General features: G+C 32.5%; 2 protein-coding genes across 2 annotated transcripts; both read left to right on the plus strand.

The window, feature by feature from the left end:
- Positions 1-68: 68 nt before the first annotated feature.
- LOC114402340 (DNA-directed RNA polymerase III subunit rpc3-like) lies at positions 69-9,958 on the plus strand. The gene is made up of 14 exons (XM_028364866.1): positions 69-472; positions 540-693; positions 913-1,031; positions 1,115-1,196; positions 1,740-1,888; positions 2,445-2,601; positions 2,709-2,773; positions 3,629-3,740; positions 5,621-5,761; positions 5,875-5,912; positions 6,157-6,249; positions 8,364-8,447; positions 8,541-8,693; positions 9,604-9,958. Exons 1-14 carry the CDS (start codon positions 404-406, stop codon positions 9,742-9,744), a joined length of 1,557 nt encoding a protein of 518 aa, XP_028220667.1. The 5' UTR covers positions 69-403; the 3' UTR covers positions 9,745-9,958.
- Positions 9,959-13,652: 3,694 nt separating this feature from the next.
- LOC114403035 (cytokinin hydroxylase-like) lies at positions 13,653-16,320 on the plus strand. The gene is made up of 4 exons (XM_028365750.1): positions 13,653-13,988; positions 14,335-14,564; positions 14,691-15,302; positions 15,695-16,320. The coding sequence occupies exons 1-4, from the start codon at positions 13,703-13,705 to the stop codon at positions 16,118-16,120; spliced, it is 1,554 nt and encodes a 517-aa protein (XP_028221551.1). The 5' UTR covers positions 13,653-13,702; the 3' UTR covers positions 16,121-16,320.
- Positions 16,321-16,688: the final 368 nt, after the last annotated feature.

Consider the following 16,688-nt stretch of genomic DNA (forward strand, 5'->3'; position numbering starts at 1 on the left):
CTTTTTTTAATATGATTATTTGAGTCCCAATGCTAAAATTAAACGTAAATAGTGGCGACTATCACCGCCGTCACCTCTCTATTCTGCCGGACCAAGGCCTTCGCATCTCCACCCACCCCTTTCGTAAGTCCACATGATCTTTCGCTGTACTGCAAATAGGGTGTCAAGGGCAAATCGGGAAAGACGATTATCTAATGGAGGAAGAAAATGATAAAATATATCAGCCATCGATTCATATTTTTGAAAATCTAACGGTTGAAAAATTTCTTCTGACGGTGCGAAAGGAGTTTGGCTTGTGCACCGTAGACACCGTCATACAATCCCTAAGCCCCTTCTTCTTCCCGCGCCTTTCTTCTTCCCATCACTCTCGCTTCTTCGCCGTTTTTTTTTCTGTTAGAAGAAAATGGTTACAGAGCACGGCATCAAATTCGGCGTCCACCTGATCACCAAGCACTTCGGCAAGATCGTTGCTGTATGTAACTCTTAATCTTCTCGGATTTTATTGGCATTCAATTCATTAACGTTGAATTTTTGTGCAGAAAGTATGCGAAAAGCTATTTAGCCATGGACCCCTCACTTTGGATCAGTTGGTTCGCTACACTGACTTTACTAAGGACCAAGTCAGAAACTCCCTACTTGTCCTAGTTCAACACAATTGTGCCCAAGCATTTGTTTCTGCTCCTCAAGATGATGGTAACATACATAGCCCTATTATTTTCTCTATTATTGTTATCTACATGCAACAAACATGTTGCAGTAAAATAAAATTAATAAAAAAACGAATTCCTAACTTCAGTGGTTTTGATGCCGTGTCTTGATTTCATAAATTCATGTAATGTAATGCAATGAAATACTGCTCCATTACTTGGTAAAGTGACACGATGATGATGTTCTGAATAAATATAAATGCAGATGATGATGCAGACAGACTGAGAGTTAGAACTCAGTACTTGGTGTTGTTTGATAACATAATCCATCGGCTGAGGTTTCCCAAATTCTTGGACATTGTGTCACGGAAGCTTGATGAAGAAGTCAGCTTGATCCTTATTATGTTTCTTTGAAGCTTTTTGACTGTGGCTTGAAATGCTGAAACTATTTTCCACTTGTTTTGCAGTGTGTGAAGCTGCTTGTCGGATTGCTTCGTGATGGTAGGCTTACCCTCAAACAAATGGTTGACAGAGAAAGCCAAGGAAAAGGCAAGTGTTTTGTGATGCATGTAATAGGTTGAGCACGGTTTTGCTTATATTAATTGATTTAATTCTTAAAAAAGGTATGTTTTACACAAATTAAGAGTTGTGTAACCTACTGACTAAATCATATGTGGTTTAATCATAATCCTTTTGGTGAATCAGATGAGTGAACTGTAGATGACTTTTGAAACTATGAAAACAAAGAGTATCTTTGGAGTGGGTCAAGGTACATGTACTAGGAGTGTGGTTCTCTTCAGGTTGAGTTATAGGAATGGTACATCATTCACAACTTAACATAAGGAAAGGGTTTAGTTGGTTTGCAATTGGAGGTAATGATACTGACAAAGAATTTTAAGAGTCTATCTAAATTACGTTACAGGGAGATATATTACTGGACCTATTGAACAGTATATTTAATTTAATCAAACATATACTTGGCTCTCAATAATATGTGGAAAGTACTATATTTAAAAGATGGTTGAGCTAAACTATATGTCTCAAAATCATGAATCCTTTCAAATTATTCTATCTCAAATCATGTACTTTCAGAAAATGCTGTGCCTACAAAAGTTGTACGAGAGACACTCTGTAAACTTTTGACGGCTCGATTTGTTGAACGTTGCCCTGCCCCTGAGCCAGTTGTTTCTACCTCATTTAAGGAAACTACTACTAAGAAGCGGGGTGCTAAGTCTGCCAAGGTAAATTAATTGTTCATTCAGGTCAAATTTCTTTAGGTAGTTGGGTTATCTTTGAATAATGATTTGGGGTAAGAGGCATTTGGTGTCTATTTAGTGTAAAGCACATGGGGTTTCACTAACAGCTATGTTGAGGACTTGAAGATTTGTTTCTTTGATTATCTCTTTTTCTTGTTTTGTTCTTTTGTTTAGAAGGATTTCTTGTCCTTCTTCTCTTTGTAATTTTTTCACTTCAACTTATTATATTTCTTCATCATTACTATTACTATTATTATTATTATTATTATTATTTAAATTGAGCTTACCTTAGTCTTTTACTTATTTTTCTTTTGACTTAAGAGCAAGACATTGTCCCTGCTAATTATCCAATTTTGTCATCAATTTACTAGTTCCTTATTGAATTTTGTATACGCCGATGACCCTTCATTTATGGCTTCCTGTTTAGAATGCTTACATTCAAATAAGTGCTTGAAAGTGGATAATTGATGAGCATTCAATGTCTTGTGACCTGGATATGAGTTTTCTCAGCACTTTCTTATTGATAATATATGCCTTGTAGATATTTGAAGCACCAGAGACATTAGAACAACGCGTTGTAGATGCAGCAGTGCCTGGGGATGTAATCAGATTTTCACTCACTGCAAATATGGGATCTAATGTTGACAGAGAAACAAATTCAGACGATGTTCCAATGATTAGTGTTGAAGAAGATGTTGGTAAAGACTATTCTCACCTCATTAATCAGATCAACTTAGTAGTTCTCAGTTAACAATTTTTTCATGCAAGTATAATTTTTTGAACTTGGATACACAATTTGGTGCAGCAAAAGAGGAGCAAATTCTTTGGCGTGCAAATTTTGAGGAGTTTATACGTCATCTTAGGCATAAGGTGCATTTTATAATAAATTTCTTATCTGAACATTGAGCTATTGCTACCCAGTCTACTTTTTTTCCTTGTTTTTGTTAGAAATTCTTTTTTATTTAACTTACTGAGAAAGGGAATTGAACTTCAGAGTCGTAAAAACATACTACGTAGCCTGTGATAGTTTGATGTTTTGAATAAAAATTACAATTATTTTTTGTGCAGAGAAGATATATATACTAGGGTTATATAAATGATGAAAGCTATATTAGAAATCCCCTTGTCTTTCAAAGGGCAATAGTTCTGTCTAAAAGTTGTCAAACAAATACTAGTAATGATAGATGTCAATCTGAATAAACCAAGCATGAAATCACACACATTACTTGTTGATTGAAACTGTACGTTAACATTGGGCTAGGTCAATTTAAGTTGACAAATTTTTTTTGAGCTATGTTCAATGGCCATCTTTGACATAAGCTAGCATCTATCTGATTCACATGTTACCTTAATACCTTCTATACTCTACTAACCCACAAATTTAAAATGTTTTATGGAATCAGCTAAAGTAAGAAACTCACGGTTTTGGGTGGCGGCTATATTTGCATCGCCGGATGACTGGATCATTATATAGTGCTTCCTGTAAAGCAGTTTGGCATTTACTTATTTTTCTTTGTCGATGCTACCATATTTCCTGTTGCTTGTGTGATAAATGTGGCAACAGGGATTTTGTACTATTGTTTCCATGCTCATCAGTTTTCTTTTTAATCGTATTAGTACAAGATTGTAAAATTTTCTTGGGCTAGTGTTTAATTGATTGAGATGATTTTTTTGGTCTTTTGTCTGGATATTATTATCAGAAGCTTACACTTAAATATTCTATAGGTATTGATTGAGAATGTAAGAACTCAGCATGATGATGGAACTGCTACTGTCTTAAGTGCAGTATTGGAGGCAACAGGAAGTGTAGAGAAAAAAGTGAAAATGGATAATTCAGGTGAACCAGATTCCTTGCTTTATGAATTTGGAAACTCTTATGGGACATTTTATACAAGGGAAATTTTTAGTTTCTTGGGAATTTTAAGTTGGGAAAGTTTATCTCCCATGTTTGGTTTGTTTTTTAAAAAATAACATTCCCCATGGAAATTTTTTTGCTATGTTTTTCACGAAAATATTCCTATGGGCGAAGGTGAGAATCTAACTTTCCCTAGTTAAAAAATAAGGTTTATTGCGGTAAAAATATCATGTTACTCTTATTAAATCATTTAATGTGGTAAATAAATAAATTTTGTAGTAAAAATACTATGTTACTCTTTTACTCCCAGGAAACTTATATGATAATATATATGACCAACCAAACAAATTTAGTCATTCCTACGAATCATGATTCCCAGGAATGATGATTTTTGAGCATGAAAAAATTGTTCTTGTACCAAATGCTCCCTTAGAGATTTTAGAATATGGAATATTATTTATAATTAAGATGATATACACATGGGTTAATATATACACCGACAACCTTAACAAAAATGGAAAGAAACTAGAGTTCCATGTCAGATTTGTGGGATTTCCTATTAAAGTAACAAGTAAAATGGACTATTTCTAGGGATACAATATGATAATTTTTTTCAAAAAATAACTAAAGGTATTTTTCCACATTCCCCCTCAATATGGTGAATAGGCACCGACAAATTGTTGGTCTGAGTGGTACTGGACCTTGTCCCCTAAAACATGGTTCCATTTCAAGCCTTCTGGATGGAAAAAATGTGGTTAGGAGGGGAGAACCCACTAGGTTCCCTAACAGAGATTAGTCCTTGGCAAAACCAATGGATATTTCATACAAATAACATGGTAATAAAAAAAAAAATGGTGAATAGGTATTCTCCATTCCTAACTCGTACAATATTCTAAAATGTTGGAATGTTTATATCATATCTGCAAGCTGACTTGTTTAGGCACATAGTGTATAAATTAATTTACTTTCCAATTTTTCTTTGATTAAGTGTGTGTCAAAGTCGATGTGCTTTGTTTGATCATCTTTTATTGTGGCTGGAAAAGATATGTTTTTTTGGATGGATAGAATAAGAAGGGGAAAGAAGGAGAGAAATTTCTCTACCACTACGCTTGTTTGGATGAGTGAAAATAAATAAATAAATTGTAGAAAAAAAAAGCTTTTTATACTAATTAAAAAATAAACTCAACTTAACAATTTGAACTTTTTACTATGTTCTTTTTGCCTAACATTGTTTTTGTTTTTGTTTTAGAAAGTCATTTAATTTTTAGAAAAGGTAAAAGAATATTAAATGCAACATTTTCCCCTACTTTATGTGGCAAAAAAAACTGGTGGGCTCTTCCCTCCCAACCATGTTTTTTTCATCTACAAGGCTTGAATTGAGACCTTGGTTTAGGGGACGTAGTCCAGTACCATTTGGACTAACAACTTGTTGGTGCCTATTCACCATATTGAGAGGGGATGTGGAAAAACAGCTTTAGTTATTCTCATGCTGAAATACCATTAGGAATTTGGCTTTTAATCGAACTCAATCTATGTAGCCAACCTCACCTAGTGTGATAAGGTTATTGTTGTTTGGTGTGACTTGTCTATCAACTAATTCATGTTGATCATCTTCCTAGGATTTTGGTGGAAGTAATGTGGCTATATATATATATATAGATGTGTGTGTTTTGGTTCTGTCTCTCTGGTTGTTCTCTGTTTTGTTCTTTTGTTAAGAAGGATTCTTTATCCTCTTCTTCTCTTGTAATTTTTTCTGTTGTAATGAATTTCTTCTTTCTTTCATCATAAAAAAAAGACCTCCACAGCACCACTAGTATCTCATAGTTCTCTCTTGACTTATACTATATTGTCCTATGTTTCAGTTCCCTTGTCACTGGATACAATTATCACAGAGGTGATGAAGACTGATACAGGGCGAACAATGACCATAGATCGTATTAGAGCTTCCCTTGTCCAGTTGGGTTGTTCACCGAGCATGATTTTAGAGGAATCATATAGTATTGGTAAAATTGATACCTATTTTCCTCATGGTAGACTATTTCTTGTTCTTTTGATATAAAACATCTATCATTTTATTTTGTTACTTGTTAATGTTGAAGAACTCTTCCCTTTTCAGATTTGAAGAAAATTATTGAACCGGCTCGAAATGAAGAGGTTTTTATATCTTTATGTTCTTTGCAATTATATATATATATATATATATATATATATATATATATAGAGAGAGAGAGAGAGAGAGAGAGAGAGAGAGAGAGAGGGATCAACTTACTCTAACCATTAGATTTCAAGAAAATGAATGATGAGGATGAAGATGAGAAGTAACTTTAAAAGAGTTACTCTTAGAGTAAGTTGATCTCTCCTCATGTAGATCTGTCTGACTTTTTGTTCTATGTTGCAGGTTGAGTCAATTGTGTTGAAAAGGTATGGAAGGGATGCCTACAGAATGTTCAGGCTACTGGCAAAGGATTGTTGTTTTCACGACACAGATCAGGTGATTTACTCTTGCCAATGAAGTTGACAAAGAATAATTTTGCTAATATACAGAGTGGATTCTATAAATCTTCTTTCATCAATGTGGGCAGTCTGAGATTTTAGTCCAATTAACTTGATGCTTTAGAATTATTGTACACTGCAGTAACCCCATGTGGGTTTTGAAGTTTGAACTATTAGAGTAACGACATTTAGTGTATGTTTGATATAAGTGAAAGTTTTGGCAGTGAAGATTTAGTGATGTATTTTCATTTTTGAAAATTTAAGCAGCAAATGTGTAATTTTTACAAAGACTTTTATTTCTATTGCCAAAAAAATTTGAAGTCCTCAATGTTTATTAAATGGTACTATTGGCATTTAATAAAATAATGAGACTGTATAAAAGGAATGCATTATCATATAATAATAAATGACTAGCATACTAAAATGCAATAAGTGTTGTTCTATCTTCTTTTTTTTTAATTTAAAAATAAAGAATAAATAGTTTTAGAAAACAACTTATTAGTTATAAATGTCTTGTATTTAGGATACAATTTGTTTTTTGGAGACACCAAAGAGACCAAACTCATGCTTGTCCTATTAGATAGGATATATATAGCGTGAGTTACTGCTAGAAACTTTCAGTGACCTTTGATCTTGAGCTGTTTCCCTCTCAAATATATTTGTAGTTGGGTATTAACCACCATCTAAATCATTTTGACGGCAAATATTTTATTTTCAGCACTGAATTGAGTTATCAAACTGGTTGTCCGTCTTGATGAAACATAAATGCTGTATTATGATAAATTTTCACTTACTGACTTATTATACTGTTACTTCTTTGTTTGCCTTGTCAAGTATTTATTGTTTGTTGTTCTTGTTAACACTAGAGGTGCTAACTGTTGGAAAAATTGCCTTAATTGCAGACACCCCTTAACTTCTTTAGTTGCGGTCTCTTTGGGGGTTACCTAAAGTGCAACAATGAGGGTGGTGGTTTAGTCCCACATCGACTAGTGATATGGTTAAAATAGTGTATATAAGTGGGAGGACAACCCTTACCTTACAAGTCATTTTGTAGAGTTGAGTTAGGTCCATAACCCACTTTCTTTGTAGGGTTAAGTCCAAAATCCACTTTCTAAGACAAACATTTGGTTAGGAATCTAGGAGAAGGGAAAAGGTATCTTGGTTGAGGATTCTAAAGTATTGAAACTTCATTTTTTATTTTTGGTTACCATGATATTAGTGTAGAGTATCCACCAACTTTGTTGATGACTAATTTTTGCTGGAAAACCTAATTGGTCACCTTTAGTGGGGTCTCCCTTTTCAATCACATTTTTTCCATCCACAAGACTTAAACCCAAGACCTTGCTTAAGGGAACCGAGTCCAATACCACTTAGATCAATGACTTATTGGTTATTAGCACTTTATTTTGTCAAGCGTAACATTACTTGGTGTGTACTTGGTACTGGTACCCATTGAGTACACTTGAGTGCTCATCAAAATTAATTTGAAAATTGTATGTGACTCGAGTAATAGCTAGGTACGCCTTACCTATTAGCTGGATCTTTTTTCTTTTTTTACCCTTCAAAAAGAATGACAGTTTCTCAAATAAATATATGGATTTTTTTGTCTTTTTTCAATCTACCTATGTTTTTTTTCCTATTTAATTAAATCCATTCATCCTTGCTTGTGAGATGTGAGTTTGTTAATTCCTTTTATTATAAATGTTTCTACAACAACCTATAAATTTTTTGTACTTTTCATTTGTATTATTTAAAAATTATATTAGTGTACCCATACCTTTTTTCTTAAAATTGGTGTATTCTCCTCGTACTTGTAGTGGATACGAATACTGTACCCGTATTAATGCAACATGAGTGAGTAAAGGATCAAACCTCCTATGTTAACATTGCAGCTAGATGTGGACCAGTTCCTGTATGATATTTTTGAGTAAAAAAAAGACATTCAAATAACCAATAATCTCATACAAAAGGCTGTTAGATTAGGATGTAACTTCATCTACGTTTACAGTCCTCTTGATGCTTCACATGTGCCAAAATCCAATGAAGGAGATTGCTAAGGTGATATTATATGTCAATGATTATGACCAGTTAGTGCTTTTCTTTAATTTGTAGATAGCAGCATCTACTCTGGTTGAGAAAAAAGAAGCTTCAAAGCTGCTATACAAGCTATGGAAGGACAACTACTTGTATATGGAGGTGACCAATCTCTTCAATATTTACACACTTTAGAATCAGTTTGATATTTGTGTCTTGATATTTAATCTTCCCACAACTTAATCGTCCTTACAGAAAGTAGGTGCAACGGCGGGAGCCAAGCAAATAACTATTTTGATGTGGAAAGTGAATAAGCCTCTGCTTTGGGAATATGTACTGGACGAGATGTACCATGCTGCCTTAAATTTGAGCCTAAGAATGGCTTTTGAGCAGGAAAAGGATGAAGAGGTTAGTAACTCTAAAATTGTTTATAAATTGACCTCCGTTAAATAAAATTATGTATATAAGATTAGCTTATAATATCTAAAGCATGTGTTAGTTATTGTGCAAATCTTGATGTGACGGGCGAGAAGGAAGGATGTGGTTGTGGTTCCCCATCTTCAATGGGCTTCTTCTAAGAAGTCTTGTATTTCTTTATTTTTTTTTTTAATATAGCTGATATTCATATTGATTTGCCATCATTGTATTTTTGTTGGTGTTAATGTCTTGCAAAAAATATTGAAAAAACATAATTGTAGCTGAATTAATAAAATGCCTTATTAATGATTCTATTATCTGGAAGAAGAAAAAACATTAAAACGGTTGTAGATAAACCAGCCTAGTTCTGATATGTAAACATGCATATGGATTTGCCATCTATTTTAAAGTACACATACATCAGAGCTTGCAACTACTAAGAATGTCTTTCTAATTTTTTTACATCCAAATGACTGTAATGTTTGCACTATATATATATATATATATATATATATATATATATATATATATATATATATATATATATCTCAATTATCCAATATTCCAGTCTAATCTACAACTTATGGGAGTCTACCAACTATTAGAAAAGGAAAGTTTGTCAGGAAGCAGTCCTAGGTGCTATAATACTTCTATTTGAGCTGTTGCCATGGACTTTTGGCATAATGACAGTTTCAGCTGGGAGGATTGAGTTCCCCCATTGTTTCACTTGGTCTGATCCTTGGAAACAAAAATGTTTATCGTGGTTGGTATTTGGTGGTAATGGCATGTTGTACAGCAAACGGTGCTTCGCATTTATTTCAATATATTAATTACATTTCCTGCCTTGAGTTTCATTATCTGTCGATGGGTTCGTACTAAAAGGTTGTTCCTATTGTTTCAGCTTTTAAAGGTTCCTAAAGACAAGCTTAGGGAGCCAGGGCCACTGCAGAAGAAATACAAACGGCTACTAAATGTCCGGTTACTCATGGGATCATCATTGCTGAAACTCGATGATGCTCTGATGCTTTTCCATGACTTTTGAATATAAATTTTGGGACATTTGTTATTTTTTTCATTAAAGGAATGACCTATTTATATTTTAATAATCGAAAAAGGTATTACGAATGTCATGCCAGTGTTCATTATTTTTTCAAATACAAGGAATTCGATCTAATTGGCATGCAACTTTGAACTGAGCATAATGTAATTTGAAGTGGTATTTTAAATGTTGAAAGGTTCTTTATATTCGATGTATCTACGCCATGTCCGTTACCTATCATTATCACCGTGCCCATAAAATGTGTTTTGCTAGATTCTTTTACATGCTAAAATAAAAAATATATATATACACCCGTAGGCTTTTTTTTAAATACGTGTAATTTGTTTTCAAAATTAACAAGCTTAGTGCATGTTTTAGAGAGAAAAAGAAAATCAATGTCGGTTACCTATCAACAGTGCATGTATTATGACATTCTTCTGATTTCTGGCCGTTAATGATATATATTCTGGAGGTTCCGGGCTGCAACAACTTTCATTGCCCTAGGGCGGTACTTGCAATATTTTGGCTTGCGATGTATTTTGGGTTAGTATATTTAAATTTATTTATTGAAATAAATACTTATTTTAATAAAATAAGTATTTTTTTTTATTTTTTTAGTGTGTTTGTTTTATATGTTTCTTTAAAAAGTACTTATATAAAAAGTATTTATTTTAAAGTTATTTTTTAAAATTTAAATAAACTCATCCTTTATTTGATCATCTTTTGGATGCTAAATACCATCGCGTGGGTAAACCACCGAAACGTGCTTGCATGAATATATCTTAAATATCATCAGGGACCACAAGAAAGGCCTACATCGAAGTGAATACTTTCTAATAGAAAAAAAAAAATGGACACGGTTGTCTTGATTTACCGTGTTTTTTTTTTAAATCCTCCACTTTATTATAGAAATATATTATATTAATAAAATTTATTGAATGACTGATATCTCATACAATAATAAAGTCATTGCAGGGAACCCATTTTCATTGCTAGAGATAGAGACTTTTCTACTATGTTGTTTTTCTTTTAATTAAAACTAAGCATATTAATTTTAGCTTTGAATTAAATGTATTATGTAGTATATTATAAATTTTCAATCTTAACATATAAAGAAAGATTACATAAGAAAATATAAAGAAAGATCATATGAAGAAAAAACAATATAAAAACAAATAGAAAAATTGAGCTGTAAAGTAATTAAAATTATTTTATTTGTTAAAAAATAAAAATAACATATGAAGAATCAAATTAGGCACGTTTATAATGTTTTGTATTGGGGACTGATTATAATTCCCGTTGAAAACGTTTCTAGCCCCGCCGGCTAGGGGGATATTAAATAGGTGACTGGCTACAAAACATTGACATTAATTTACGTAACCAAAAATAATTAATATATATTACTATTTTAATTAATTTTTATCCCTTCAATATTCTCGATATATGCAATCCTAGAGGTTTTCTTGAACAAATTTCTCAAAAACACTTGTATAAATAAAAAATAAAAAGTAAGATTTTTTATAAGTTAAAATTACCATTGTTGAATTTAATTATCCTCGCTTTTCCCAACAAATTGCCTAACATGTTTTAAATTATTTCATCCATCTCTTTCCGTGTATCCTTTTGCACTTTCCCCCATTCTCCTTCTTTCTCCGGCTCCTACTAACAAAATTATTTTTATATATGCTAATGATAATAGTAGACACAATGCTCTTTAGCATATGGTATATATTTTTCTTGTGATGTGCATGTATATGATTGAGTGGGTTGTTGTGGGTCCAGGATTTTACAACAATTCGTCGTCGTTCACTGATTCATCAGTTTAATCCACTTTTGGGCAGTTAATTTGATGCTAAACGTGATTCTTTACGAAGGGACATGATTGGATAGTCAGCCATTTCACACAGTCAATTTAATTAAGGGCATGCTTTATTTTTCGTTTAGGGCACCCAAACTTAGTGTAGAGATGAATTTAGTTTCGTGACATATTTAATTACCCTCAAAAACATATTTGCATATTAAAATTTTACATAAAAACTCAGTTCTGAAAACATAAGTCTTTGTGTTGCTTTTACTAATTTAAGTTTTATCTAAACATACACTAAGTTGTTCGGTGTATTCCAGTATGCAAGCGTCTTTAAATTCTCATATTCTTTATATGCATGTATGTATTTGTAATGCGGGAAGAGTTTGCATCTGATACTCTTTCTCATTTTACTCATAGTTATGCATGGTTGTATACCTGAAGAAACACCCACATGCGCCAAGGCCACGAGAGGTATTATTTATATATAGTATATAACTAATTCCATGCAAGTATTGAATTAGCCCAAATCATAAAATGCTTTAAACAAAAGCTTACGAACATAAACCTAATTTGACAACTTTGGTAGAGAAAAAAGGAATATTTTACTTCATAGACAAATTAAGAGAGATAGATTTCAACACCAAAGGGATATATATGCTTTAAAGAATAAAACTGGTAAGCAGTAACTTTAAGTGGAGACAGTGGATTATGGGGTGCATAAGGTCCGCTTCTCTCATCAGCTATTTTAGTAAAACTTTAACTATATTTAACTTCAGGTATCTTTACTATTTAACTTCATAATCATATTTTGGTAAAACTTTAACTATTAATTCAAACCACTCACCTTTATTATTTTATACGTATAGTATTTGATCTTTCTATGATAGTTTAAAAGCATCCCTCGTTGTCTAAAATGGTTCTTCTGAATTAATGATGAAGTTATAACTTCACAAGACTCTTGTAATATTTATTTTAGTTTAAAACAATTAAAGCAAATTGTGTAAATTATCGATAAATTAAAAAATATTTATGTTACACTAAGAAAATAAACAAACATGATTATTTACAAGGAAAACTAATTAAATATCTGCTGCTATTGTTAAGGATTTAAAATATTATAATTATTGTAAAGTCCTTATAATATTTACACTGTGACAAACCATATAATGTACATTGTAAATCATTAAATGAATTTTAAAATTAATATTCACAACATCTTAATAAAAGAAAATAATATAAGTGATTATCTTAAATCATATTTTTTATTTATAGAAATTAATCAAAAATGAATATTATAAAGATTTACAATAACTTATATAATGTTACATTCTCTTAATAAAAGAAAATAATATAAGTGAATAAATTTGAGTTTAGATTCAAAAGGATTGGGATTTACTTTCTAGCCAGCTTGGAGTATATATAATTTCATATTAATCAAGTTATTCATTTCTAAAATCTTTTAAGATTTAAAAATTACATTAATATATATATATATAATTAAAAAATAAATAACATATATAATGATAATATATTTCTTTTATATAATTACAAAATGATATAATTTATTTACTTTTAAAATAAAGAAATATCTTAATTAAAAGTTGCCATTATTTTTGGACCTCATGTATCTCTTGTAGTAGTGACAAAAAACTCGTGACTGAATAATTAATTAAGCCGCGGATTCACAAAGGACGTAGTAGGTTTTGTTCCTTTTTAAGGCAAACAAACACGGTGACGGTGGATTTTTGTTTTGTTTCTCTTACGTATCGCGTTGACTACAACCATGGCGGATTGCGACAGAGATTTTTTCTCACTTTCTTTTTATGTTTCATCCTCAGCTGCAATTTTTCACTTACCCACAAAGTTAAGCTGCGTGGATTTTTAAACGAAACAAAAACCGCCCAAAACATATTGAAGCAGAAAGAAAAGTTGGACCAAAAAAGAGACAATATTCAAACATAACGTGAGTCAAAAGGTCAACCGAGGATTATCAGAGGATAAAAATAATATTATGTTGTTTTCATAGTCAAAAGCCACGCATTCTCCTATATATTCAACACTTTCTTATAAAAATACCCGACATAGACACAACACAACCATAACTAAGAAGCATAAGATAGATCATAGATACACTGACTCAAAGAGATCAGATAGATGGAGTTTTTTCTAGGGCTATGTGGGGTTCTTGTTGCCTTCTCAGCAGCACTTTGCCTCTTGTTGTTCTCGATACTAACATTGTATTGGTGGGTTTTCCCTAACCAAAAACTTAAGAAGCTTAAGAAATTTGGGTTGGGAGGTCCAACCCCAAGTTTTCCACTTGGAAATATTGGAAAGATGAAAAGAAAGAATAGCATTCAATCTTCAGTTGTATCCTCAAATCTCTCACACGATATACACTCTAATGTTTTCCCCTACTTTTCCAGCTGGCAGAAATCACATGGTAATAAGTCTCCTATTACTCATATTATTGAACAAAACACAACTCATTTGGTCTCATGGAAGATATATATATATATATATATATATATATATATATATATGCATTTTTTTCTCTCGACAATCATGTTTGAAAGACTGTCAAATAGTAATCCTAACGGTAAAATTCTAACTTAGTTTGTCATGTCGTGAGAGATTAGTTTTTTCTACTATACATATCCATGAATATGAAACATAACATAATAACTTAATTGGTAATTATTAATGAAGAACTGAAGATATATATATATATATAATATGCATGGAGCTAGTTCATGTTAAAGATGCATTTTGATTTTTTGTTTATGTAGGTAAGGTTTTCGTATACTGGTTGGGGACGGAGCCATTTTTGTACGTTGCAGAGCCAGAGTTCTTGAAGAAAATGTCAACGGTGGTGATGGCCAAGAGTTGGGGAAAACCAAGTGTGTTTAGAACTGACAGAGACCCTATGTTTGGGAGTGGTTTGGTTATGGTTGAGGGCAACGATTGGGTTCGTCACAGGCACATTGTTGCTCCCGCATTCAATCCCATTAATTTGAAGGTATATCCCTCTCTCTTAATTAGTTGCATTTAATTTGTACCTCAGAAATCTCAACGAACATGAAATGGATCAAAATTTGGCATACATTCTAATTAGTTTTGTATTTTCTTGTGCAATGTGATATAGGCCATGGCAAACATGATGGTTGAATCTACGAATCAAATGATTGAAAGATGGGCTACCCAAATAAACACCGGCAACCCCGAATTGGATGTGGAGAAGGAGATTATAGCAACAGCTGGAGAGATCATAGCAAGAACAAGCTTTGGCATGAAAGACGACAATGCTAGAGATGCCATTGCTAAATTACGAGCCTTGCAAATGACTCTCTTTAAGAGTAATCGGTATGTGGGTGTTCCCTTTGGCAAGTATTTCAATGTCAAGAAAACCTTGGAGGCCAAGAAACTCGGGAAAGAAATCGATGAGCTCTTGTTGTCCATCATTGAATCTCGGAAGAATTCACCGAAGAAAAATTCTCAACAAGATTTGTTAGGTTTGTTGCTTCAAGGAAACCATCAGGTTGATGGCCGGTCAGGAAAGACATTAACATCTCGAGAAGTGGTTGATGAATGCAAGACTTTCTTCTTCGGAGGCCATGAAACCACAGCACTTTCCATCACATGGACCTTGTTGCTTCTAGCCATGCATGAAGATTGGCAAAACCAGTTGAGAGATGAGATAAGAGAAGTGGTGGGTGGCGACAAGCTTAATATCACCTTGCTCTCTGATTTAAAGAAGGTACGTTGATGTGTGTATTTATATTATGTTTAATTTATTCAAGTTTAAATATATTTTTGCTCGCCAACTAATTAATGCTTGAATTTTGTTTTTATCTTTAACAATTTTTTTTATCCTGATAAATTTAAAATTTGTTTTTATCTCTAAATATATTTAGATAGTGCTTTTAAATAAGAAATAAGATGATTTGGAGAATACTTTAGGGATAAAAACAAAAATTTAATTTTATCACCGATAAGAATGTAATTTTTTTATTGAAAACAAAAAAAATGATCATTAGAAATAAAAAATATATTTAAGTCATTTATTTATTTATTCTATTTATTATGATCCTGTGCCTGTCCCTGGCTACATTAAAATCTGACATGTAAAATGTCTTGATGCATTTGCAGATGAAGTGCGTAATGAATGAAGTCCTAAGACTATACCCACCAGCACCGAATGTGCAAAGGCAAGCAAGGGAGGACATTAAAGTTGATGATATAACTGTGCCTAATGGAACCAACATGTGGATAGATGTGGTAGCGATGCACCACGATCCTGAATTATGGGGAAAGGATGCCAATGAGTTCAGACCAGAGAGGTTCATGGATGATGTGAATGGTGGGTGCAACCACAAGATGGGGTACTTGCCTTTTGGGTTTGGAGGGAGAATGTGTGTTGGTAGGAACTTGACCTTTATGGAGTACAAGATTGTGTTGACACTGCTTCTCTCTAAGTTTAGGTTTAAGCTTTCCCCAGGTTACCATCATTCACCATCTATCATGCTCTCCCTGAGGCCTACTCATGGACTTCCTCTCATAGTTCAGCCCCTTTAGAATATTCAACTCAATTTTACGAAAAAAACATGTGTAGAGTCTCATATATAGTTCAGTCTTCATGGAACTACTATTCAATTGTAGATAGTAGAAGTCTGGTAGTATGGTCCATTGTATTCTTTTTGCTTATATGTGTGTGTTATATAAAAAAGTTAACTCAATTGTACAAGGAAGATCCTGTACGTACTTACTCTTTCATAGTTCAGTCCTTCATATAATTAAAGTTTAGTAGTATGGGATTGTCACAGTAGGAAAGACACAAACAAATTTTGAATGACTATCAAAGCCATATTAATTGTAGAAAGGCTAAGGTAATTATTAATTAATTGGTTAAATTGATTATTAGTTCTCTAAATTATTTATTAATTTTTATTAAGTCTTTGAATTATATTTTTATTTTAAATTGGATTGTTAAACGTGTTTTTGTTTTTTTTTTTAATTTGATCCATGTGTCTAAATATTGTTATGAAAAATTTACTACAAGACCTAATTAGTCACTAATTAAATGTAGTATTGTCGCCTTTGCAAGATCTACATTGAGTATTCCACCTCCCCGCTCAACCCATAT

This window comes from Glycine soja, chromosome 20, assembly GCF_004193775.1.
Source record: "Glycine soja cultivar W05 chromosome 20, ASM419377v2, whole genome shotgun sequence".
Lineage (NCBI taxonomy): Eukaryota > Viridiplantae > Streptophyta > Magnoliopsida > Fabales > Fabaceae > Glycine > Glycine soja.

Coding starts and splice junctions, on each gene's coding strand:
- LOC114402340 (XM_028364866.1), top strand. CDS start 404: ATGGTTACAGAGCACGGCATCAAATTCGGCGTCCACCTGATCACCAAG. Junction 5,913..6,156: donor AACCGGCTCGAAATGAAGAG/GTTTTTATATCT, acceptor TCTATGTTGCAG/GTTGAGTCAATTGTGTTGAA. Junction 8,448..8,540: donor ACAACTACTTGTATATGGAG/GTGACCAATCTC, acceptor TCGTCCTTACAG/AAAGTAGGTGCAACGGCGGG.
- LOC114403035 (XM_028365750.1), top strand. CDS start 13,703: ATGGAGTTTTTTCTAGGGCTATGTGGGGTTCTTGTTGCCTTCTCAGCA. Junction 14,565..14,690: donor TCAATCCCATTAATTTGAAG/GTATATCCCTCT, acceptor AATGTGATATAG/GCCATGGCAAACATGATGGT. Junction 15,303..15,694: donor TGCTCTCTGATTTAAAGAAG/GTACGTTGATGT, acceptor ATGCATTTGCAG/ATGAAGTGCGTAATGAATGA.